Raw genomic sequence first — 19,042 nt, forward strand, 5'->3', positions numbered from 1 at the left:
CCTTGTTCTGAAACCACGTTTATTCATCTATAACAGCTACGAATTTCATTTCACTTACAATTTATAACTTTTGAAATTGTTTTAATTCAGAAAATTCTAACTAATCTTTAAAAAGGTTAGGTTTGTATTGATAACAAAATGTTTTCCAATACATACCGGTACTTAATTTGCTTATTTCATTTTGAAACTTGTAAGAGATTAAAGAGAACAATTAAAGGAAAATAAATGAAATCACTAAGAAACAAATTACGAAAACTATTTAAAGACAGCATATTCAAAGAAATATTTTTTTGTCTATCTACCATCCGGACCAAAACCTGCAACAACTGTGTTTGTCCTATTTCCTTTTATGAGTATTTTTGCCTGAGTCTTTTGTATCAAGCATTCTTAGAATTGTAATGCCATTAACAAAATGAAAATGTAAATAAATAAGATACTAACATTCCTCTTTTTTAGTTTTCAACTAGAGCAAGTATTTAGCTGTTTAAGAACTACAATAAGACATACCAGATTCTTGCACTGGCTTTCTGTTGCACGATTCTTCATAACTTATGTCTGCCTTCTTTGTAAAATCATAACCATTTTCTTCTTGACAATACCTTTCAGATTTATTTATAAAAGGTATATTCTCCTTTTTATTTTGATCATGCGTACAAACAAAATAATTTTTTCTACTTGACTTTGATATGGAACCTTCTTTTTCATTTATTGCTTCAATAGAAATTTCAACATCTTTTAGGGAACATGAAGTTGCTCTCTGAATACTGAAAATCTTCCTCTTGAGATGCTTTATATGGAATATTTTCATCATATAATTTTTGATTGTGTAATTTCTGTTTCACATACATTTTTTTCTCATTAAGAGAGTTCAAATGTATAATATATATCTTCCGGCTAGCTTTTTCAAAAATTCTTCTTTTGTCACTTTGCAAAATATTTGAAACATATAAAGCATCTGTAGATCCTTCTGCTATTACAGTATATTGTGTTCGCAAATAAGTTCTTCACTGCTGCATTCACATTTAACTTTGGTTCTTTGACCATGTTTTGTTTGGCATGTTTTGTCTGCATTCCTCTGAACCAAATCTTTTCAAATTTCTCAAATGCTGCATATTTTCCAATTCAAGAGCTTGATTTTGGAAGTACTGTATCAGGATAACTCTTATTTAGGTTTAAATTGTCTTATTTCTCCATTATGGGGCTTGCCCATAGTAGCAAATTTTCAATATTACTATCTTGTAATAAAGTAGTAAGTATAGTAGATACTGTACTTCTAAATTTTCTGCTGGATTCTGCCTAATTACTCCTATTGTTTCAGAAAATATTTTTTCCTCTTTTTCTGACTCTAAAAATTTAATAGTTTGCAGTTGACAGCTGAGATCTATTAAATGCAGGTGCTTGTAAATTTTGTTAACATCTTTATTCTTCAACATCTTCTTCATTGGCATTTTTCAGTTCCACTTCCCAGGATGTTGTCTTTTCCAAACAATTCTACTTTCAGTGGTAATGTTTTCTTTGAGTGAAGGGTTTCATTACTTTTTTTGTTCATTGCTATATTTTTAAATGTGCTTTTTTGTACTTGCAAATGTTACTTTTCTAAGATTTCCTGAAATTTTATCAGCTTTAACCTTATTAAGTTTCTTATCTCTAGATTTAATTGTAACTATCTCACCCAATTCACTCACAGTTTCTTCCATATCAGCATCATATATAGTTTCCTCTGGTTTTTGACTTCTTGTTAAATCATCTTTGTTCATGTAAACAAGCTTACTGCTAATTTGGGAAGGCAATTCAATATGTGAAACACCATTTGGGCCTCTCTGATTATTGATATCATTTTTGCTAACTCTGCCCGTGCAAAGTTGCAATATACAGTTCCTATCTCTTTTGGTACCAAAATTGTTTAAAATAGGTTGAATATTTGAAATGCACATTTCTTTCTTTCTTTCTCTTATATATCCATGGATTGGAAAGAGACTATTATGTCTTTTTGACTGACTTTCATATTCATCTGCAGATGATGCATAATCTAGAGAGGTACTATTGGAGATTTGTTTCATATGAAACTGCTTTTCTGAAAAGCAAAATTAAGAAAACTTTAAAATGTACAAGTTTTATTTTAACATTTATAACATTAGTTTTATATTGCTATTAAACAAATGAAATCTTCTTTCAGTACTAATCATAATGTAATATTTGACTGACTTGTATATAATATTCATTAGGACAATGTATATTTTAAAAAGTTATTATGAAGAAGTGATCTGGTTATTCTGCTGGCACATTATCTCTCTGGTATTCATTACTTTATTGTTCAGTTATTTTTAATAAAAACATTTTTTTCATTAAAAAACTCAAGCAGTTTGAAACAAGAATTTGCAGTTATTTTAAAAGTTCTATTAACTTAAAGGAGTCAATTTGTAAAAGTGCCACATTTTTCCAATGATTTTTCTATTTTTAAAAAAGTCTATTTTAATACATTTGTTAAAAATGCCAACTGAATGATTAATATTATCAGGATGTCTCTGAAGATTACATTTGAATCCATATTCTCCTGTATAATTTCCTTTTCACCAACTATAAATTATTTTCCTTCTATAAGGATTTTTGTTTCCTTTCCCTTTAACATTTTTCTGGTCTTCGGAGTGGGGCAGCATACAAATCTAATAAATTATTATTATTATTATTATTATTATTATTATTATTATTATTTTTGGCTTCTGAATTAGCTAGCTGACAGAATAAATTCCAAGTGTTGAATTATTCTAATATTATCTTTCATTATTGTCTTTGTTCTGAGATCCTCAGGTGAGGTGTGCTTTCTTCCCAAATATCATCTCATGGTGGACGTTTGGAGCATTGAGAATTTTAATTACCGTATGTTTGTCAATTGTCCAGTCTCTTAGAAAATCATATCTGAGTTGTGTGATGATAATTTGGAATGAATTAGGATCTCTCTCTCTCTTTCAGCACAATATATTAGATTATATATTGCTCCACTGCATAAAAAATAATACAGCGTACCTTCTGGAAATGTATTTGTGGCAAATTCTGTTTCCATTTTATTTATTTCGCTTGGTTTTGGCATTTGCTTCGGGTATAATATCTGCATGTTCATATGATCTGCTGTAATTTTTTTTGAGAGTACAGATATCTGCTTAAAAGGGCCATCTGTGTCACACACAAACAAGTTCCCTTTCTCCACCACATCACTTTCTACAATATGGGGAGGCATGAAATATTGCTCAATAGGTCTGAAAGAAAAAGGAAAAAGAGAATTATTAAGAATGAATAATATTCATTAATACAAACATTAATATAAACGCTGAGGCTGAGAGAAAAAGCATTCAACATGGCTGCTGCTTCTGTGTGTTACTGCACTTTCCAAATGGGATTTATAGAAAAATGGTGGCTCATAGCTGCTAAATTACATAAGACGCTCTCCCAGCAAGAGCAGCAGTGGAGAGAAACAGCTACCAATCTGGAGAGCAAATGGAGCATCTCCGTGAGTGAGTGAACGAGTGAGGCAAGTGAGAGAAGAAGCAGCTGCAAGATCTATACTGCAGCGCTTTCCAGGGCGGTGGCATATGGGCAGAGGCTTTGCTGCAAGGCTGGAGCTGGGAAATGGCACCTCCCTAGAAGTGAAGGGCTCTTACCTCCTACCAGAGCGCCGTTAGAGGCCATCGTGGGTATGCATACACCCGTTGGTGTGAGATTTGACTTCTGCGCATGCGCAGCAAGCAAAATCTTATGCAGGGACGCATGCGAGAGTGAAATTCTGGTGATTTTTACCAATATTTTTGCTTCCGCGCATGCACAGTAGGGAAAAAACGGTGAAAATCACCAAAATCTTACTCTTGCGTGCATCCTCATGCAAGACTTTGCTTGCTGCGCATGCACAGAAGCTAAATCTCACACAGGAGCGCATCAGGGGCATGCAGCTGCACATGTATCCTGGAATTTCCTACTGGGATGCAGCACCTGACCACACGGGCTGCTGCCCACCACTGGTCTCTGGGCCCCAAACTGAGGCAAAGGGCGAGCAGATGGCATGCTTACCTTTGGTGAGCAGAGAAGACAAGGCGCGAATTAGCTGGGCCATGTGGCGAAGGCAAGATATATAGGGCAGAGTGGGGCAGAGTGGGATGACTGGGTGGTTGGGTGAGGGTTGAGCTGGCAAGTGGGGGTGTGGCCATCCAGAGATGGTATTTGCCTGAGCTGCTCAGAACTGGCTGAATACCATCTCTATGTGACTATATACTGCATAGTCACAATATATAGTCATGTAAATTACAGCTTGTGCTAGCAAAATAAATAAAAAATCATAAATTTTCTGATTTGAAATAACTTATATATTGGTTATGCATATTTTGGATTTGAGAGTGCACATATTTTTTTCTGAGTAAAGATAGCATATGAAACTGTTTTTAGAGAAGTCCTTTACAGTTGATTGAATTGGCAGATTTTCCTGTTTTCATTTTTATCTAGTTTAATATTTAAACTCAGATATTACCTTGTTCGATTTTTTGAAATATTGGATTCATGACCAGAATTGCTGCACTGAGTATCATCCATTGTTACAGGTTTTGGAATACACTATTCAAAGAAAAATATGTTAGTATACTCCTCATTTTGCAAATTTCTGAAACTTGTAGCTGTTCTTGCAAAATGGAATATCTTGCACATCATATCTCTTTTTATGATTAGATCGGGAGAGAAAACTGCAGTTACCTCTTCATTCTCTAAGAAAATATCATTTCAATCAAAGATGCATGAATAAACAGATTATGCTAAAAGGCTGCCTTTTTTCTTCATGTGTAGCTTTAATTTTTCTAACTAAAATAACCAACATTTTAATTTTTAATATGAGAAGTCAAAAGGTGTAAGAAGCCCAGGAGCTTGTGAGCATGTTTATACTTAATAGTGTTTAGATTGTGAGTATTTTCTCCAAGGAAATATTAATCAATAGGCACATTTTGTCTATTGCAAGTAGTCCACATGTAGTCATGCATAGTGAAGCATTCACAACTTTAAAGCATCTTTCTCAGTTGCATGATTTGCTTAGTGACCGTGTCATTTCACTAGAATCAATTGCAGTTGCTAAATATAAGCTCTGGTGGCACAGTTGTTAGAATGCAGTATTGTAGGCTTTCTCTACCCACAGTCTGGAATTTGATTCTGATCAGGGGTGGGCAACAGGCAGAATAGTGTGGAACGCAGTTCCACCGGCGGAAATGCAGCTGCATGCCCAGCTCCAGTTGACTGGCAGCAGTCACTTCCGGGATTACTGGTCTCGGAGGGCTCTCCTTTTTCCCCCTGCTGCTGCATCTGCGCTCCTTGCTTTTTTCCTCTTTCCTCCCTCCTGGCCTCGGACAAGCTTCCCTCTTCCCCACCTCCGTTTCAGCCTCCAGATCGGCTGAAAACGCCACCGATTGCAAAAACGGCACTCCGCCGGGCGCTGCCACTCAGCTGTAACCTTCTGAAACAGCCGGGTGCTTCTCGGCGGCCTCCGGAACCCGAACCCGAACTTTTGCCGAACTTCCGGGTTCGGCGTTCAGGAGAACGCCAAGTGCCTCCCAGCTGTTTCAGAATGTGACAGGCGGGCGGCGGCGGTTCTCGGCGGCCTCCTGAACCCGAACCCGAAAAGTTTGGCAAAAGTTCGGGTTCGGGAGAATGCCGAGAAGCCCCCCGGCTGTTTTAAAAGGTGACAGCTGGGTGGCGGCGCGCAGCGGAATGCCATTTGGTGATTTTCCCCCCCTTGCATGCATTAATCACTTTTACATTGTTTCCTATGGGAAACACTGTTTCGTGTTACAAACTTTTTGCCTTACGAACCTCCTTCCAGAACCAATTAGGTTCGTAAGATGAGGTATTACTGTATATGGCAAACTTTATGTTTTGAATAATTTTCTTAAAACCCTGATAACTGCTTCTGTTATCATGCTAGGCACCCATGCAACTTCCAAACCTTTAGAGTATACGTTGACTATTATTAGAAATGTTTGACCGTGAAATGGACCCATAAAATCCAAATGTATGTGTGACCAAGGGGCCCTGGGTTGTTCCATTCATATACAGGTGACCTTGGGGGGAGTGCTCGAGATTTCTGGCTTGGAGTATACCTGCGACCCAGTTTCTATGTGTTTGTCCATGGTGGGCCGCCATGCATAACTCCGTGTCAGTGCCTTCATCGTGACCACTCCTGGGTGCCCCTCAGGTAGAGCCCTTAGAATATCCTCTTGTAGTGACAGAGGAGCAAGAACAAGATCATCGTAAACCCTGCTCATACTGTGGACATTGCAGCCGAAACAACAAAAGACTTTGAACTCTGTACTATTTTGAGCTCAACGCATCAGCTTTACTCACTAACACCAACTGCGCACCTTAGAGGGAACACTGCCTGGTAAGCAGATTCTTTTCCCTATTTCCCTCCCCAAAAACTAAGGTGCGTCTTACACTCTGGTGGGTCTTATACTCCAAAAATACAGCATGTAGATCTGAACTGATGTTTATATATGTATTTCAGGTGAATAGACTTTTGGTAATTTTTATTCACTACTTTTTTCTTGTATTTTCACCAGAGTAATGTCTGAAAATATCTGGGAAGAAAATTAAAACTTAAGATTTGTAATGATGAGTTACAAATATAGATGTAATAGTGATTCTACTTATGTCTGTGCCATAATAGTCATACAACTGGCACATACCTCAGAGAAGGTGCTTAATTCAATTGCAGTTAAAATTTTATATTTCAGGAATGCTTGAATTTCTTTTAGAGTTTTGTTCTGTATATTAAAAAATAAATATATTATATATAATATGTTGTTATTTATACAAATAAAATAAGCAAGAAAAAAAGGTAGATTTTTAAAAATGTCCTTAATATTAAAACAAAAAAAAGGGACAGTATTGAAACATAATGTATTTGATCTAGGGAAGCGTAATGAATGTATGTTCACATTATTCTGAGACTGAAGATATGCCTCAACTACATAAGCAAAATGTCTGCCATGTCCAATGTAAGTTCAGAATTGGATTAAAAAACATTATAAATATTGTACACAATACAAAAAGCTAGTGATGAACCAAAACCTTGGGAAACATTTCATCTGATTTACCCTTTTCAATTTGCCCTCATCCATTCGAACTAGATAGTATAGAAGGACACATGACAATGTGAAGTTTTTGTAACACGATGAGGGATAGTGCTGTCAGTCTGCTTAAATACTGTTGGATCTGCCAATGACATATGAAACATTCAACTGATGAATCTGCCTTGGTACAACATATTTGGTGTTTTTGTCACCAGAGCAATCTCTGATTAATCTCTTGATTATCGGACTATGAGCATAAGAAAATTGACAGAAGTTCCTATTTTCTGTTTCTGAGCAAGAGTGAGTGGCATTCCCTTTTGGAAATACTGTTGGTGAAATTACTAATTGATTAAATTGATTATTTATGCACACTGCTAATAGCTACGTATGCTTTAAAGCAGGATAAAGGCAAATACATATTATCACATTTCCATGTATTCTAGAGAGATAGGAATATTTATTTTATAAATATCTACAAATTATTTTTGTTTGGACTGAAACTATTCATTGTGATTTTGACCTCCAATTATTTAGTAAGGCATTTTCATCATTTCCTTCTCTGCAGGGGCTCTCAATCAGACATAGCCAGCATGGTGCAGAGTTAAGATGTTGGGTTAAGAAAAGGAGACTAGTCCATTTTTAGCCGTAAAAGTTCACTGGTGATTTTGAGGCAGGGGAAAAAGGAGATAGCATAGTTCAGGGAAAAGAGAAAGAAACTCAATTAACCTTCATCTGATTTTCATATAAGAGGAGATAGAGGGAAATTCTGGAAGACTTTGAAAATTCTGTAATTACAATCTAAAACAATTAAAAAATCTTTCTTGTGTATCCCTGACTTAACCTATCTTGAAGAATGAATACGATGTATTCAGCTTGTATACAAAAGACAGAATATAAATCTAATAATTAAATAAATTCAACAGATCAGATTCTGAGGATATTCAAGAAATTGTAAAAAAATAATAATAATTAATTAAATTGTCCCCCGAAAATTTTACTAATATAAACTATACCATTAAATAGGAAGGAATAGTAGGATATTTTCTGTTATTTTTATTTTCTTAAGTCGTAAATCAAATATTAGATCCCACAATTTACTTTTTAGAATGTACCAGGTAACTTAGCTTTCGTCGAAGTAAGATATTCTGCAAATTCAGCCCATCCAATTCTTTTTGTAATAACGAGTTTTCATTATTCAGCCGCCGAGAATTTTCTTTTTCTGTACTAAGGGCCATGACCAATGCCTTATTATTATGTTTCAAAGAATTTTTTAAAAATGAGGAGTTCCCTGAATAAAATGAAAAGAAAAAATAAGGGCATGTTCATACTGCTACTATCTTCTGGTCCATAAATCCCCAGATTACTATACTGTCATATTGTTGGAGAATAGTATATCAACGTGGGAAATATTGAATAGTTAGCTTAAGGAAACCAAAATGAAGCCAGAGAATGACTTATCAATGACTTACTGCAATAAAATTATTTTTTTCACTGCTAAACCAGCCTTCTAACAACCAAAATAATGCATGGATATGACCAGATGGTGTGAACAGAAATCAAACTGACTATATTATTTGTAGAAGTAAATGGAAGAACCCAGTTATAACAGAAAAGCTATAGCTGGGGACAGACTGTGGAACAGATCACAAACAACTCATGAGTTCTAAGTTAAGCTAAAGTAGAAGAACAAAACTAATCCACATTCATAGTATGATATTGAGTATATCCCATCATTTTCAAAGGAAATTGCATTGAAAACCCGAATCGCACTCATAGGGAATCAGAGGAAATTATTTATTTATTTATTTATTACTTAGATTTTTATGCTGCTCTTCTCTGCAGACTCAGGGTGGCTTACAACAGGAACAATGCAAAAAACATATAAGAAATTCAGTAGTTAATACAGTCTAAATTTATCTAAAACCCCAGTTATCTAATTTATCTAAAATCCTAATTATAAAACACAGTCACATTCATTCTATTTACACTCATGGCCAGAGCAGATTATCCGTGTTCAATGGCCCCAAATCTGTCAGCAAAGGTGAGTTTTCAAAGACTTACAAAAGGCCAGGAGGGTGGGAACGGTGTGACACTCCGGGGGAGCTGATTCCAAAGGGCTGGTGCTGCCATAGAGAAGGCTCTACCCCTAGGCCTCGCCAAGTGATATTGCCTAGTTGATGGCACCTGGAGTAGGCCAACTCTGTGGGACCTAACCGATCATGGGATTCATGAGGCAGAAGACAGTCCTGTAAATAACCTGGTTCTAAGCCATGCAGGGTTTTATAGGTCATGACCAACACTTTAAATTATGTCCAATCGGTGGCCAATGCAGGAATTGGAGAATGAACATTGAACTTACAAAAAAATGATGAAACAGAAGAAAGAATTGGATGTTATTCATTAAATTAAATTTATTTGTTTTGTCAAGTAGGTATTGGTAGTATACAGAGATATAATAATATTTATATACATGATACTAGTAATAGAGAAACATTAGGACAGGGGAAGGCACTCTGGTGCACTTATGCACGCCCATAAATGACTTCTTAAGAATCGGGAGAGGTCAACAGTGGATAGTCTAAGGGTAATGTTTTGGGGAGTTAAATGATAATACTACAGAATCTGGTAGTAAGTTCCATGCATCAACTACTTGGTTACTAAAGTCGTATTTCCTGCAGTCAAGTATAGAGCGGTTTACTTTAAGTTTGTATTTGTTGTTTACTTGTGTGTTGTTGTGGTTGAAGCTGAAGTAGTCATTGACAGGAAGGATGTTGTAGCAGATGATTTTATGAGCTATGCTTAGGTCATGTTTAAGGCGACATAGTTCTAAGCTTTTTAAACCTAGGATTGTAAGTCTAGTTCCACAGGGTATTCTGTTGCGAGTGGAGGGCTCTTCTAGTAAAGTATCTCTGGACGTTTTCTAGAGTGTTTATGTCCGAAATGTGGTGTTGGTTCCAGACAGATGAGCTGTATTCAAGGATTGGTCTGGCGAAAGATTTGTATGCCCTGGTTAGTAGTGTGAGATTACCGGGGCAGAAACTATGTAGAATTAGGTTAACAACTATTGCAGTCTTTTTGGTGATGTTGCAGTGGGCTTTGGCATGTAGGTCATTTGATTCCAAGGTCTTTTATGGAGTGAGGGTTGTCTGTAAGGTCTTGTTTATTCAGCTTGTATTTAGTGTTCTGATTCTTTTTGCCAATGTGTAGGACAGAGCATTTTTTGGTTGAGATTTGGAATGGCCAGATGTTTGACCATTCAGACACAAAATCAAGGTATTTTTGGAGAGTAGTTGTGTTATTGGTGGTGTTGAACAGTTTTACATCATCGGAGAAGAGAACGCAGTTGCTTGTAATGTGATCACAAAGGTTATTTATATAGAGTATGAAGAGTGTTGGCCAAGTACGCTGCCTTGGGGTACACCGCTCTTAACCAGAACAAGATTAGATATGGCACTCTCTATTTTGACAACTTGTTGTCTGTTTGATAGGAATGCAGTTAGATTTGAGTTTTAGAAGTAGTTTGTCATGAACCACTGTCAAAGGCTTTACAGAAGTCAATGTTGATTGCATCAATTGATTTGCCCTGATCGAGATGTATAATCCACATGTTTTTGCAGTGAAGGAGTTGCAGGTTGCATGGTAATTTTTTTCTGAAACCAAATTGTTTGTTAATTAGGTTGTTAGTTTCTAGGTGGATGGTAATTGATTGGTCTATGATTGATTACTTGACTTTGCATGTGACGCAGCACATAATGAGATTGGTCTGTTGTTTTCAACTAGACTGGGATCTCCTTTTTGAAGATGGGGATGACCATTGCTTGTGACCATAGTTTTGATGAGCTGGTTCTGAATGATTTTTCAAAGATTATGCTTAGTGGTTCAGCTATGGCTGTGGAGAGCTTTTTTAGGAAGTATGCACATAGACCATCAGGCCCAATTGATAGAGGTTTAAGGTTATGTAGTGCTTTTTCAACATTGTCTTCAGTGAAGTCTATTTGGGTTACGTTGTGCATGTTTGACGTGCGATTAGGGAATTTTGGGGATGAGCCATTGCTGTTTACAATGACTGTGCCAAAGAATTTGTTGAGGGGGTTAATTTGGTTGATTCATCATAGTATTCTTTGTTGTTGGGTCCTTTTAGTGGTAGGATAGGTCTTGAGTCTTTAAGGTTGTTTTCTACAAAGTTGTAGAAAGCAGAGTTGGATTTGGTGCGCAGGAGGTTTTCCTCTTGTTTGCTGTGGTAGTTGTAGCATTCTGTTTTATTTGGTGGCATATATTTTTGTAGCAGCATTTGAAGTTGGCTATGTGATTATTTTTGTTTTTCTACCAGACAGGGTTTTTTGGGGGGGAGGGGTTGTAGGTTTTTTTTATTGAGATAGGTAGGTTGTTTTTCTTGCTTATGGTAGTTATTAGTGGTACATATAGTCTGGTAATTCTTTTGACTTCAAGCAAGAATATGTTGTAGTAACAGCAGTGTTACAGCTAGAGAATAGTTTGCCAGTCAAAAGTTGAGAGATTGGTGTCTTTGAGTTCATAGTTGGCTTTTTAAAAATTGTACTTGTGTGTTATATTTTCAGGGTGAATCTTGGAGTGGCGTAGGTTGAGGCTGAAGTTAATCGTGCTGTGGTCGCTGTTGTGAGTGCTCCTTGTTCACCTCAGGTCATGTCAGATTCTGAGGAGGATGAACCAGGCCCCTCTGGATACTCTGGTCCTGGAGGGTTGACAGCTGATGCAGAGAGTGAGAGTGAGGGAGAAATTTTATTTATTTATTTATTCATTCATTCAACTTCTATGCCACCCAATCCTAAACGACTTAGGGCGGCTTACAACAACGATATAAGTACAATAAAAATAAATACAGAACAGTAAAAGAAGTCAAACAGTTAGCTAAATTTAAAACATAACAAACTAAAAAAAAGTTATTATAAAAAGAAAACCACACGTGCATACACACCATCCTTACAGTTGGCCATCAAGCTGTGAATTTATGGCCCCCAGGCCTGTCAGCAATGCCAGGTCTTCGTAGCTTTGGGAAAGGCCAGCAGGGTGGGAGCAGTACGGATATCGAGGGGGAAAGTTGGTTCCATAGAGCCGGAGTGGCCACAGAGAAGGCCTCCCCTGTGGTCCCACCAACCTGCATTGCTTAGTCGACAGGACCCGGAGGAGGCCAACTCTATGAGCTCTTATTGGTCTCTGGGATGTATGCGGCAGGAGGCAGTCCCGTAAATAGTCTGGCTCTGAGCCATATAGGTAATAACCAACACCTTGAATTGTGCCCGGTGACTAATAGGAAGCCAGTGCAGCTCGCGGAGCAAAGGTGTTATATGGATGTACTGAGGTACACCCATAACAGCTCTCGTGGCTGCATTCTGGACTATTTGCAGTCTCTGAAAACTTTTCAGGGGGAGCCCCATGTAGAGTGTATTGCAATAATCAAGATGGGAGGTGATGTGGGCCGGAGTGACTGTGCAGAGAGCCTCCTGGTCCAAGTAGGGCCGCAACTGGTGTACCAGGCAAACTTGGGCAAAGGTCCCCCTGGCAACCGCTGAAATGTAATGGTCAAAACTCAGCCGTGGATCCAGGAGGACACCCAAGTTGCGCACCCTATTTGAAGGGGACAATATCTCCCCCCCAGAACAATGGACAGACAGATTGAAAAGTCCTTAGGAGGGAATGCCCACAGCCACTCGCTCTTGTCTGGGTTGAGTCTGAGCCTGTTGGCCCCCATCCAGATCCTAAAAGCTTCCAGGTGCCGGCACATCACATCCATTGCTTCCCTGAATTGGCATGAGGTGGAGATGGATAACTGGGTATCATCAGTGTACTGATGATACTTCACCCCATGCCATTGGATGATCTCGCCCAGCGGCTTCATGTAGATATTGAATAGCAGAGGGGAGAGGACAGACCCCTGCAGCACCCCACAAAGGAGAGGCCAAGGTGTGGACCTCTGCCCCCCCACTAACACCAACTGCGAATGACCAGAGAGATAGGAGGAGAACCACCATAAAACGGTGCCTCCCACTCCCAATCCCCCCAGTTGTCACAGAAGGATGGTATCAAAGGCCACTGAGAGATTGAGGGACACCAGGATAGTGGAATGTCCTCAATCCCGGGCCCTCCAGAGATCATCCATCAGCACAACCAAAGCAGTTTCCATGCTGCGACTGGTCCTGAAACCAGACTGGAAGGAATCTAGTGACCCGACTTAACCCGAGAAACCACCAGAGGGGGCTGATATGACAATGGGGGAGTGGTCCCAATCGGAGGATGAGGAAGACATTAGAGTGGATAATCCATGGATAGATCTTCAATATAGGAGATTGCTGAGAAGGCAAGAGGAATTGCATAGTAACAGGTATTAGCTTACAGCATTACCTCTCTGGGGTGTGATGTCACTTCCAGGGAGTATAAAAGCAAAGGATTTTGGGTTATTGGGTGTGGGGTTTCAACACTGTTCAATAGCAGAGGTTCTAGAGTGGGGGTGTGCGTTTGAAAAAGGCTTCAAAACATGATTCCTGCCTCACTAAAATACATTCTTTGCTGGATGAATTTTCTCTGGGATTTCTGTGAGCTAATTTATACTGTTGAATGATAAATAGACTCTGTTATCTAAGGAATGCCATTAGGTGAAGTTGGCACTTTTCTCAGACTTTGTTGATGCTTCACTCTGGAGAAATAAATAATCCTTTTCCTTACCTTTCAAATGTTTTTCATTGTGTGTTGATTTTCTTAATAAAGAGTGTGATTTTACCATGAAATAAGGCACTTTTGCATCGGTGGGCTTGCTCCGAGAGGCCGTGCACAGAACAGTCACTGTTAGAAAATATTTATTTTATTTGTAGTCCATAAATTGTGCTTTTGCTGTTGCAGAATATGAGGTTTAGGCAGCTGTTGAGTCTAGTATTGTTTGTTACTGGTTGGTCGAGTCCCAAATTGGATGACAGAAATTGCCAAGGGAAAAGAAATTAATCCCAAGAAAGAAGTATCTCATGGAAGAATAAAGAATTTCAGGAAGCTGTTATATATATATAAAAAAATATTGTAATAACATGTGTAAAGACATTTAAGATAGAAACAGACTAAAAGATGTCCTAACTCAGGAGATTCCAATCTTGAATTTGTATACTAAAGCCTAGGTCACCAACCTGTGGTTCATGAGAAATCTTCGCATTTCTCTCGAGGAGCCCAGCTGAAGTTTCCCGTGCCGCTCACGCTTCAGTGCTTTGACTCCCAGGGACAGGCTGGAGTATTTTAGTCCTATTTTTAGTTTATTTTGCCTAAATATGTTTTGGTTAACTATATATAGATATACTGATAGCCAGGATGGCACAGCAGGTAGAGTGCTGTACTGCAGGCCACTGAAGCTGACTGTAGATCTGTAGGTCCGCAGTTCAAATCTCAAGGTTGACTCAGCCTTCCATTCTTCCGAGGTGGGTAAAATGAGGACCCGGATTGTGGGGGCTCTATTAAAAAGTGTTGTTGCTAACGTGTTGTAAGCTACCCTGAGTCTAAGGAGAAAGGCAGCATAAAAATCGAATAAATATACATTTTATTTTTGCAAGTATGAGTCTGATTACTTATAATTTAATTAACACTTACTAATTATCTTGGTTTTGATTTTAGATGCAAGAGAAGCATTCAGTTTTTTAACTTTTAGATCTCCTTTTTTCTTCTCCATCACATGTTTTTTAATACCTCCAATAGTAAAAAGGGAAGATGCTTCAGCCATTACATCAATTTCCATCTTTAGTTAATTACCTTGAAGACCTAACAATGGATATCATGAAAAATATCTCTATTATTCATCCCAAATATATTCATGTTTCTAAATATAATGACAATCACATCCCTAAGATCACCTTAACAACTCAGTCCAGTTATTTATTGATTGATTTTGTCCAATACACAATGAGGGTTTTAGTGGGTATACACATAGTAAAATACATAATGAACGTTATAGAGGATATACTCATAATAAAATATATCTAAGAAAGAATAGAAGATATAGGAATAAAACATATTGATGAAAGAATAGAAGAGATATAGGAATAGAAGAAAGGTATAGGAGATATAGGAGAGCAATAGGACAGAGGACGGAAGGCACTCTAGTGCACTTGTACTCGCCCCTTACTGCCCTCTAAGGAATCTGGATAGCAGGGGGAAATTTTTTCAAAAATTTAACAAATATGGTTAAAAAAATTTTATGGCAAAAAATAAAAAGGCAAGAATAAAAATAAATATGCTAGAGCAGTGTTTTTCAACCAGTGTGCCGTGGCACACTGGTGTGCCGCGAGACATGGTCAGGTGTGCCGCGAAGCTCAGAGAGAGAAAGAAAGGAAGAGAGAGAGAAAGCAAGAGAGAAAGAAAGCAAGAGAGAGAGAGAAAGCAAGAGAGAAAGAGAACAAGAGAGAGAGAGAGAACAAGAGAGAGAGAAAGCAAGAGAGAAAGAAAGAGAACAAGAAAAAGAAAGCAAGAGAGAGAAAGAGAGCAAGAGAGAGAAAGAAAGAGAGAAAGCAAGAGAAAGAGAACAAGAAAAAGAAAGCAAGAGAGAGCAAGAGAGAGAAAGAAAGCAAGAGAGAGAGAGAAAGAGAAAGAAAGCAAGAGAGAGGGAAATAAAGCAAGAGAGAAAGAGAACAAGAGAGAGAAAGAAAGCAAGAGAGAGGGGGGAGGGAAGCAGAGAGAGAGAGAAAGACATAGAGGTAGGTAGGGAGAGAGAGAGAAAGAGAGCAAAAAAGGGAGGAAGGGAGGAAGAGAAAGAAAGAGGGAGAGAAAGAGGGAGGGAGAGAGAAATAGAGCTAAAGGGAGGAAGAGAGAGAGAGAGAGAATTTTTTTGTCCAAACTTTTTTTAACTCCCCCCCTCCCCCCGCTGAATGTGTCCCAGGGTTTCGTAAATGTAAAAAATGTTCCGCGGCTCAAAAAAGGTTGAAAGTCACTGTGCTAGAGGACATAAAAGAGAGAGGAGGCTTTGCCCTCCCAAACTGGAAATTATATTATCAGGCAGCCGCCTTAACATGGATTAAAGACTGGATAACTCTGGAAGATAAAAGAACATTAAAATTAGAAGGTCATGATCTTATGCTTGGCTGGCATGCCTTTGTTTGGTATGATAAAGATAAAAATCATTCATATTTCAAAAGACATACATTAAGAAAATACCTATTGGAGGTATGGAAACATATAAGGAAAAACCATTTTTTAACCATCCCTGATTGGGTGGCCCCTCTAGAAGCAATTATACATCCAAATTCTATTAAGGATACAAAAATAATAAGATATAAAGATTTGTTAGATGATCAAATGAAGTTAAAATCTAGAATTAAATTACAAGAACAAGGAACAATAATTGATTGGTGGCACTACGCACAGATTAGATCTAGATACCAGAAGGATACCACGCTTTATATTTTTAATAAAAATAAAAATTTATTGAGTAATTTAATTACTATCAATCAAAATAGAACAATTGGGAAAATATATAAATATTTGATTGCCCATAAGAACATTGAATTAATTTTAAAAGATAACATGATAGCTTGGTGCAAAAATATAGGTAAAGATATAGATACATGGGAGAAAGTTTGGATACATAATTGGAAAATGACAAAATCAGTGTCTTTGAAAGAAAACCAAATTAAAATGTTTTATAGATGGCATCTCCCACCATATAGAATAGCAAAAATGTTTCCCAAGACATCCCCGTTATGTTGGAAATGTAAGAAAGAAATAGGGACTTACTACCACCAATGGTGGACATATCGTATTGGAAAATGATAGAGAAAATGATAAAAGAAATAGTTATGCAAAATATAGAAATTACCCCGGAGTTTTGTTTGTTAGAAATTACTAACCAGGTTTATAAGCAAGAAATTTTATATTTAATTATACATATTTTAACCGTGGCAAGAATTATATACGCGCAAAATTGGAAAGGGGAAAGTATCCCCAAAGAGGAAGAAGTCATTATAAAAATATTAGACTGCGTGGGAATGGATATGATGACAAGACGCTTAAATGACCAAGAAGAAACAAAATTTTATGAAACATGGAACAAAGTCTATATATGGATAGACAAGAAAAAAATAAAAGAAAATTAAAGTCAAAATATGTAAAGAAGCAAATATATATGTACTGTAATGGTTGAGATTTACTTTTTTTAAAGAATGGTACTAGAATTAGTTTACATATACAATAGTAATAAGATGAGAACAATGCTTGATTTTATCCCAGTTTAAATTACTTGTTATTAGTTTTTTGTTAATATATTAGCTATTTTTTATGTATTAGTATTCAACTATGTATTCAATTTTGTATTTTTTTCTATATCTGCATTTACACTTTTGAGATAAGTGGGGAAGATACCTCCCCAAACTATATGTTTAATGTTTGTAAGTTTGTGTGTCCTTTTTCGAAAATTAATAAAAAGATTTATAATTTAAAAAAAAAAGGAATCTGGATAGGTCAACTGTAGATAATCTAAGGGTAAAGTGTTGGGGGCTTGGAGATGACACTATGGAGTCCGGTAATGAGTTCCACGCTTCGACAACTCGGTTACTGAAGTCATATTTTTTACAGTCAAGTTTGGAGCGGTTAATATTAAGTTTAAATCTGTTGTGTGCTCTTGTGTTGTTGTGGTTGAAGCTGAAGTAGTTGCCGACAGGCAGGATGTTGCAGCATATGATCTTGTAGGGCAATATCCAATTTAAATGCACAGTATACTGAAAAATTCAGTTCCTCAACAAAAATTGCAAGATTTTCTATTTTCTATCATTAAATTATCTATGATGTTTACATAACATTTGTGTCTTTTCGGTTAAAACTTACTTTGGTTTCAGGAATTCTGGCAAACTCTCTTGATTGCACGTTGATCACATATTAATGGCATTACCAGATCAATTGATAGTAGTCTAAAATTTAAATTATTTTATTTCAGTTCCTGGAAAAAATAGTTTTTCTTATTTAAGCCAACAAGATCCCAAGATACTCAAAAATATTGTACATTTAGGAAAATATAGTTCTCTGCCTAGATCACTAGTCTGAACATTATATCAGCCCTGTTAATGAGCAGACAATTTTTAAAACTTGATATCAATACAAGATCTCTTTTGCCTGTGCAAGTAGATGGAACAAGCTGGTGCCTTAGCTAACCTGGTCCCATGCCATGAGATGCAATAAAAGGCTCCTAATGGGAGCATCCATATAGTATTACAATTCATTTTCCTTCCATCTTCAGGACAGGAGAAAACCTATGCAGTTAAACTCTTATTCTGGTTTTCTAAGAAGCTAGCCTCTTCACTTAGCTATCCTGGGTAGCGCCATAATGCAAATTTATTTCAATAGTTATTAGTTATGATCCGTCTTTCATTCAAGAGCTCAAGACAAAGCACCCATTTTTCTCCTGTTTTCCCCCACAACACTGTGAGATAGGCTAGAATAAAAGAAAATGACTGGAGCTTCAAAAGGACATCTCTGCATTAGAGAGGATTGAACTGTTCTTAATTGTCTGTTATCAGAGGGTTTCCTATCTTAACTGCTTTTTTCTGAGAAAAAAAGTCTTGAAAACTAACAAATGGAAGCACAAATATGTGTGTGAGGAAATGCTGTGGTTTTTGCCTACATGCACAAACCTTGTTAGGAAGCAGAAAACAAATGGGGGAAAAAAGAGCCTAACGCCATAATTTCTCACTCGCGACAATTCAATAAACCAGGCTTGCTTTGTTTTTAAAAAGCTCGTTAACTTCGACGCTCCCCAATTTAAGAACACGACGCGTGAGGGCAGAACCGTTTAACTGCCGCGACGCAAGAGTGCGAGCGTTTCGAGACCTCAGGCGCGCGCTGGCATTAAGCACCTAGAGTGTCCACGCGCATCAGCGTTGCTCACAGAGGCCTTCAAACTTGGCAACTTTAAGACTTGTGGACTTCAACTCCCAGAGTTCTCCAGCCAGCTA

At 37.4% G+C, this 19,042-nt stretch overlaps 1 protein-coding gene across 2 annotated transcripts; it reads right to left on the reverse strand.

Annotated features, from left to right (window-relative positions):
• Positions 1–305: 305 nt before the first annotated feature.
• SGO2 (shugoshin 2) lies at positions 306–19,039 on the reverse strand. 2 transcript variants are annotated; one of them, XM_070732097.1, is made up of 8 exons: positions 18,722–19,039; positions 17,919–18,030; positions 14,697–14,864; positions 8,207–8,382; positions 6,708–6,785; positions 4,514–4,596; positions 3,025–3,254; positions 306–2,074 (listed from the first exon to the last, which is right to left on the reverse strand). In XM_070732097.1, the coding sequence occupies exons 3-8, from the start codon at positions 14,839–14,841 to the stop codon at positions 1,560–1,562; spliced, it is 1,227 nt and encodes a 408-aa protein (XP_070588198.1). In that variant the 5' UTR covers positions 14,842–14,864; positions 17,919–18,030; positions 18,722–19,039; the 3' UTR covers positions 306–1,559. The 2 variants fall into 2 exon arrangements, with proteins under 2 accessions (XP_070588198.1, XP_070588199.1); XM_070732098.1 differs by lacking the exon at positions 6,708–6,785.
• Between the last annotated feature and the right edge of the window lie 3 nt (positions 19,040–19,042).

The sequence above is a fragment of the Erythrolamprus reginae genome, chromosome 1 (genome assembly GCF_031021105.1).
Source record: "Erythrolamprus reginae isolate rEryReg1 chromosome 1, rEryReg1.hap1, whole genome shotgun sequence".
In the NCBI taxonomy this organism is placed as follows: Eukaryota; Metazoa; Chordata; class Lepidosauria; order Squamata; family Dipsadidae; genus Erythrolamprus; species Erythrolamprus reginae.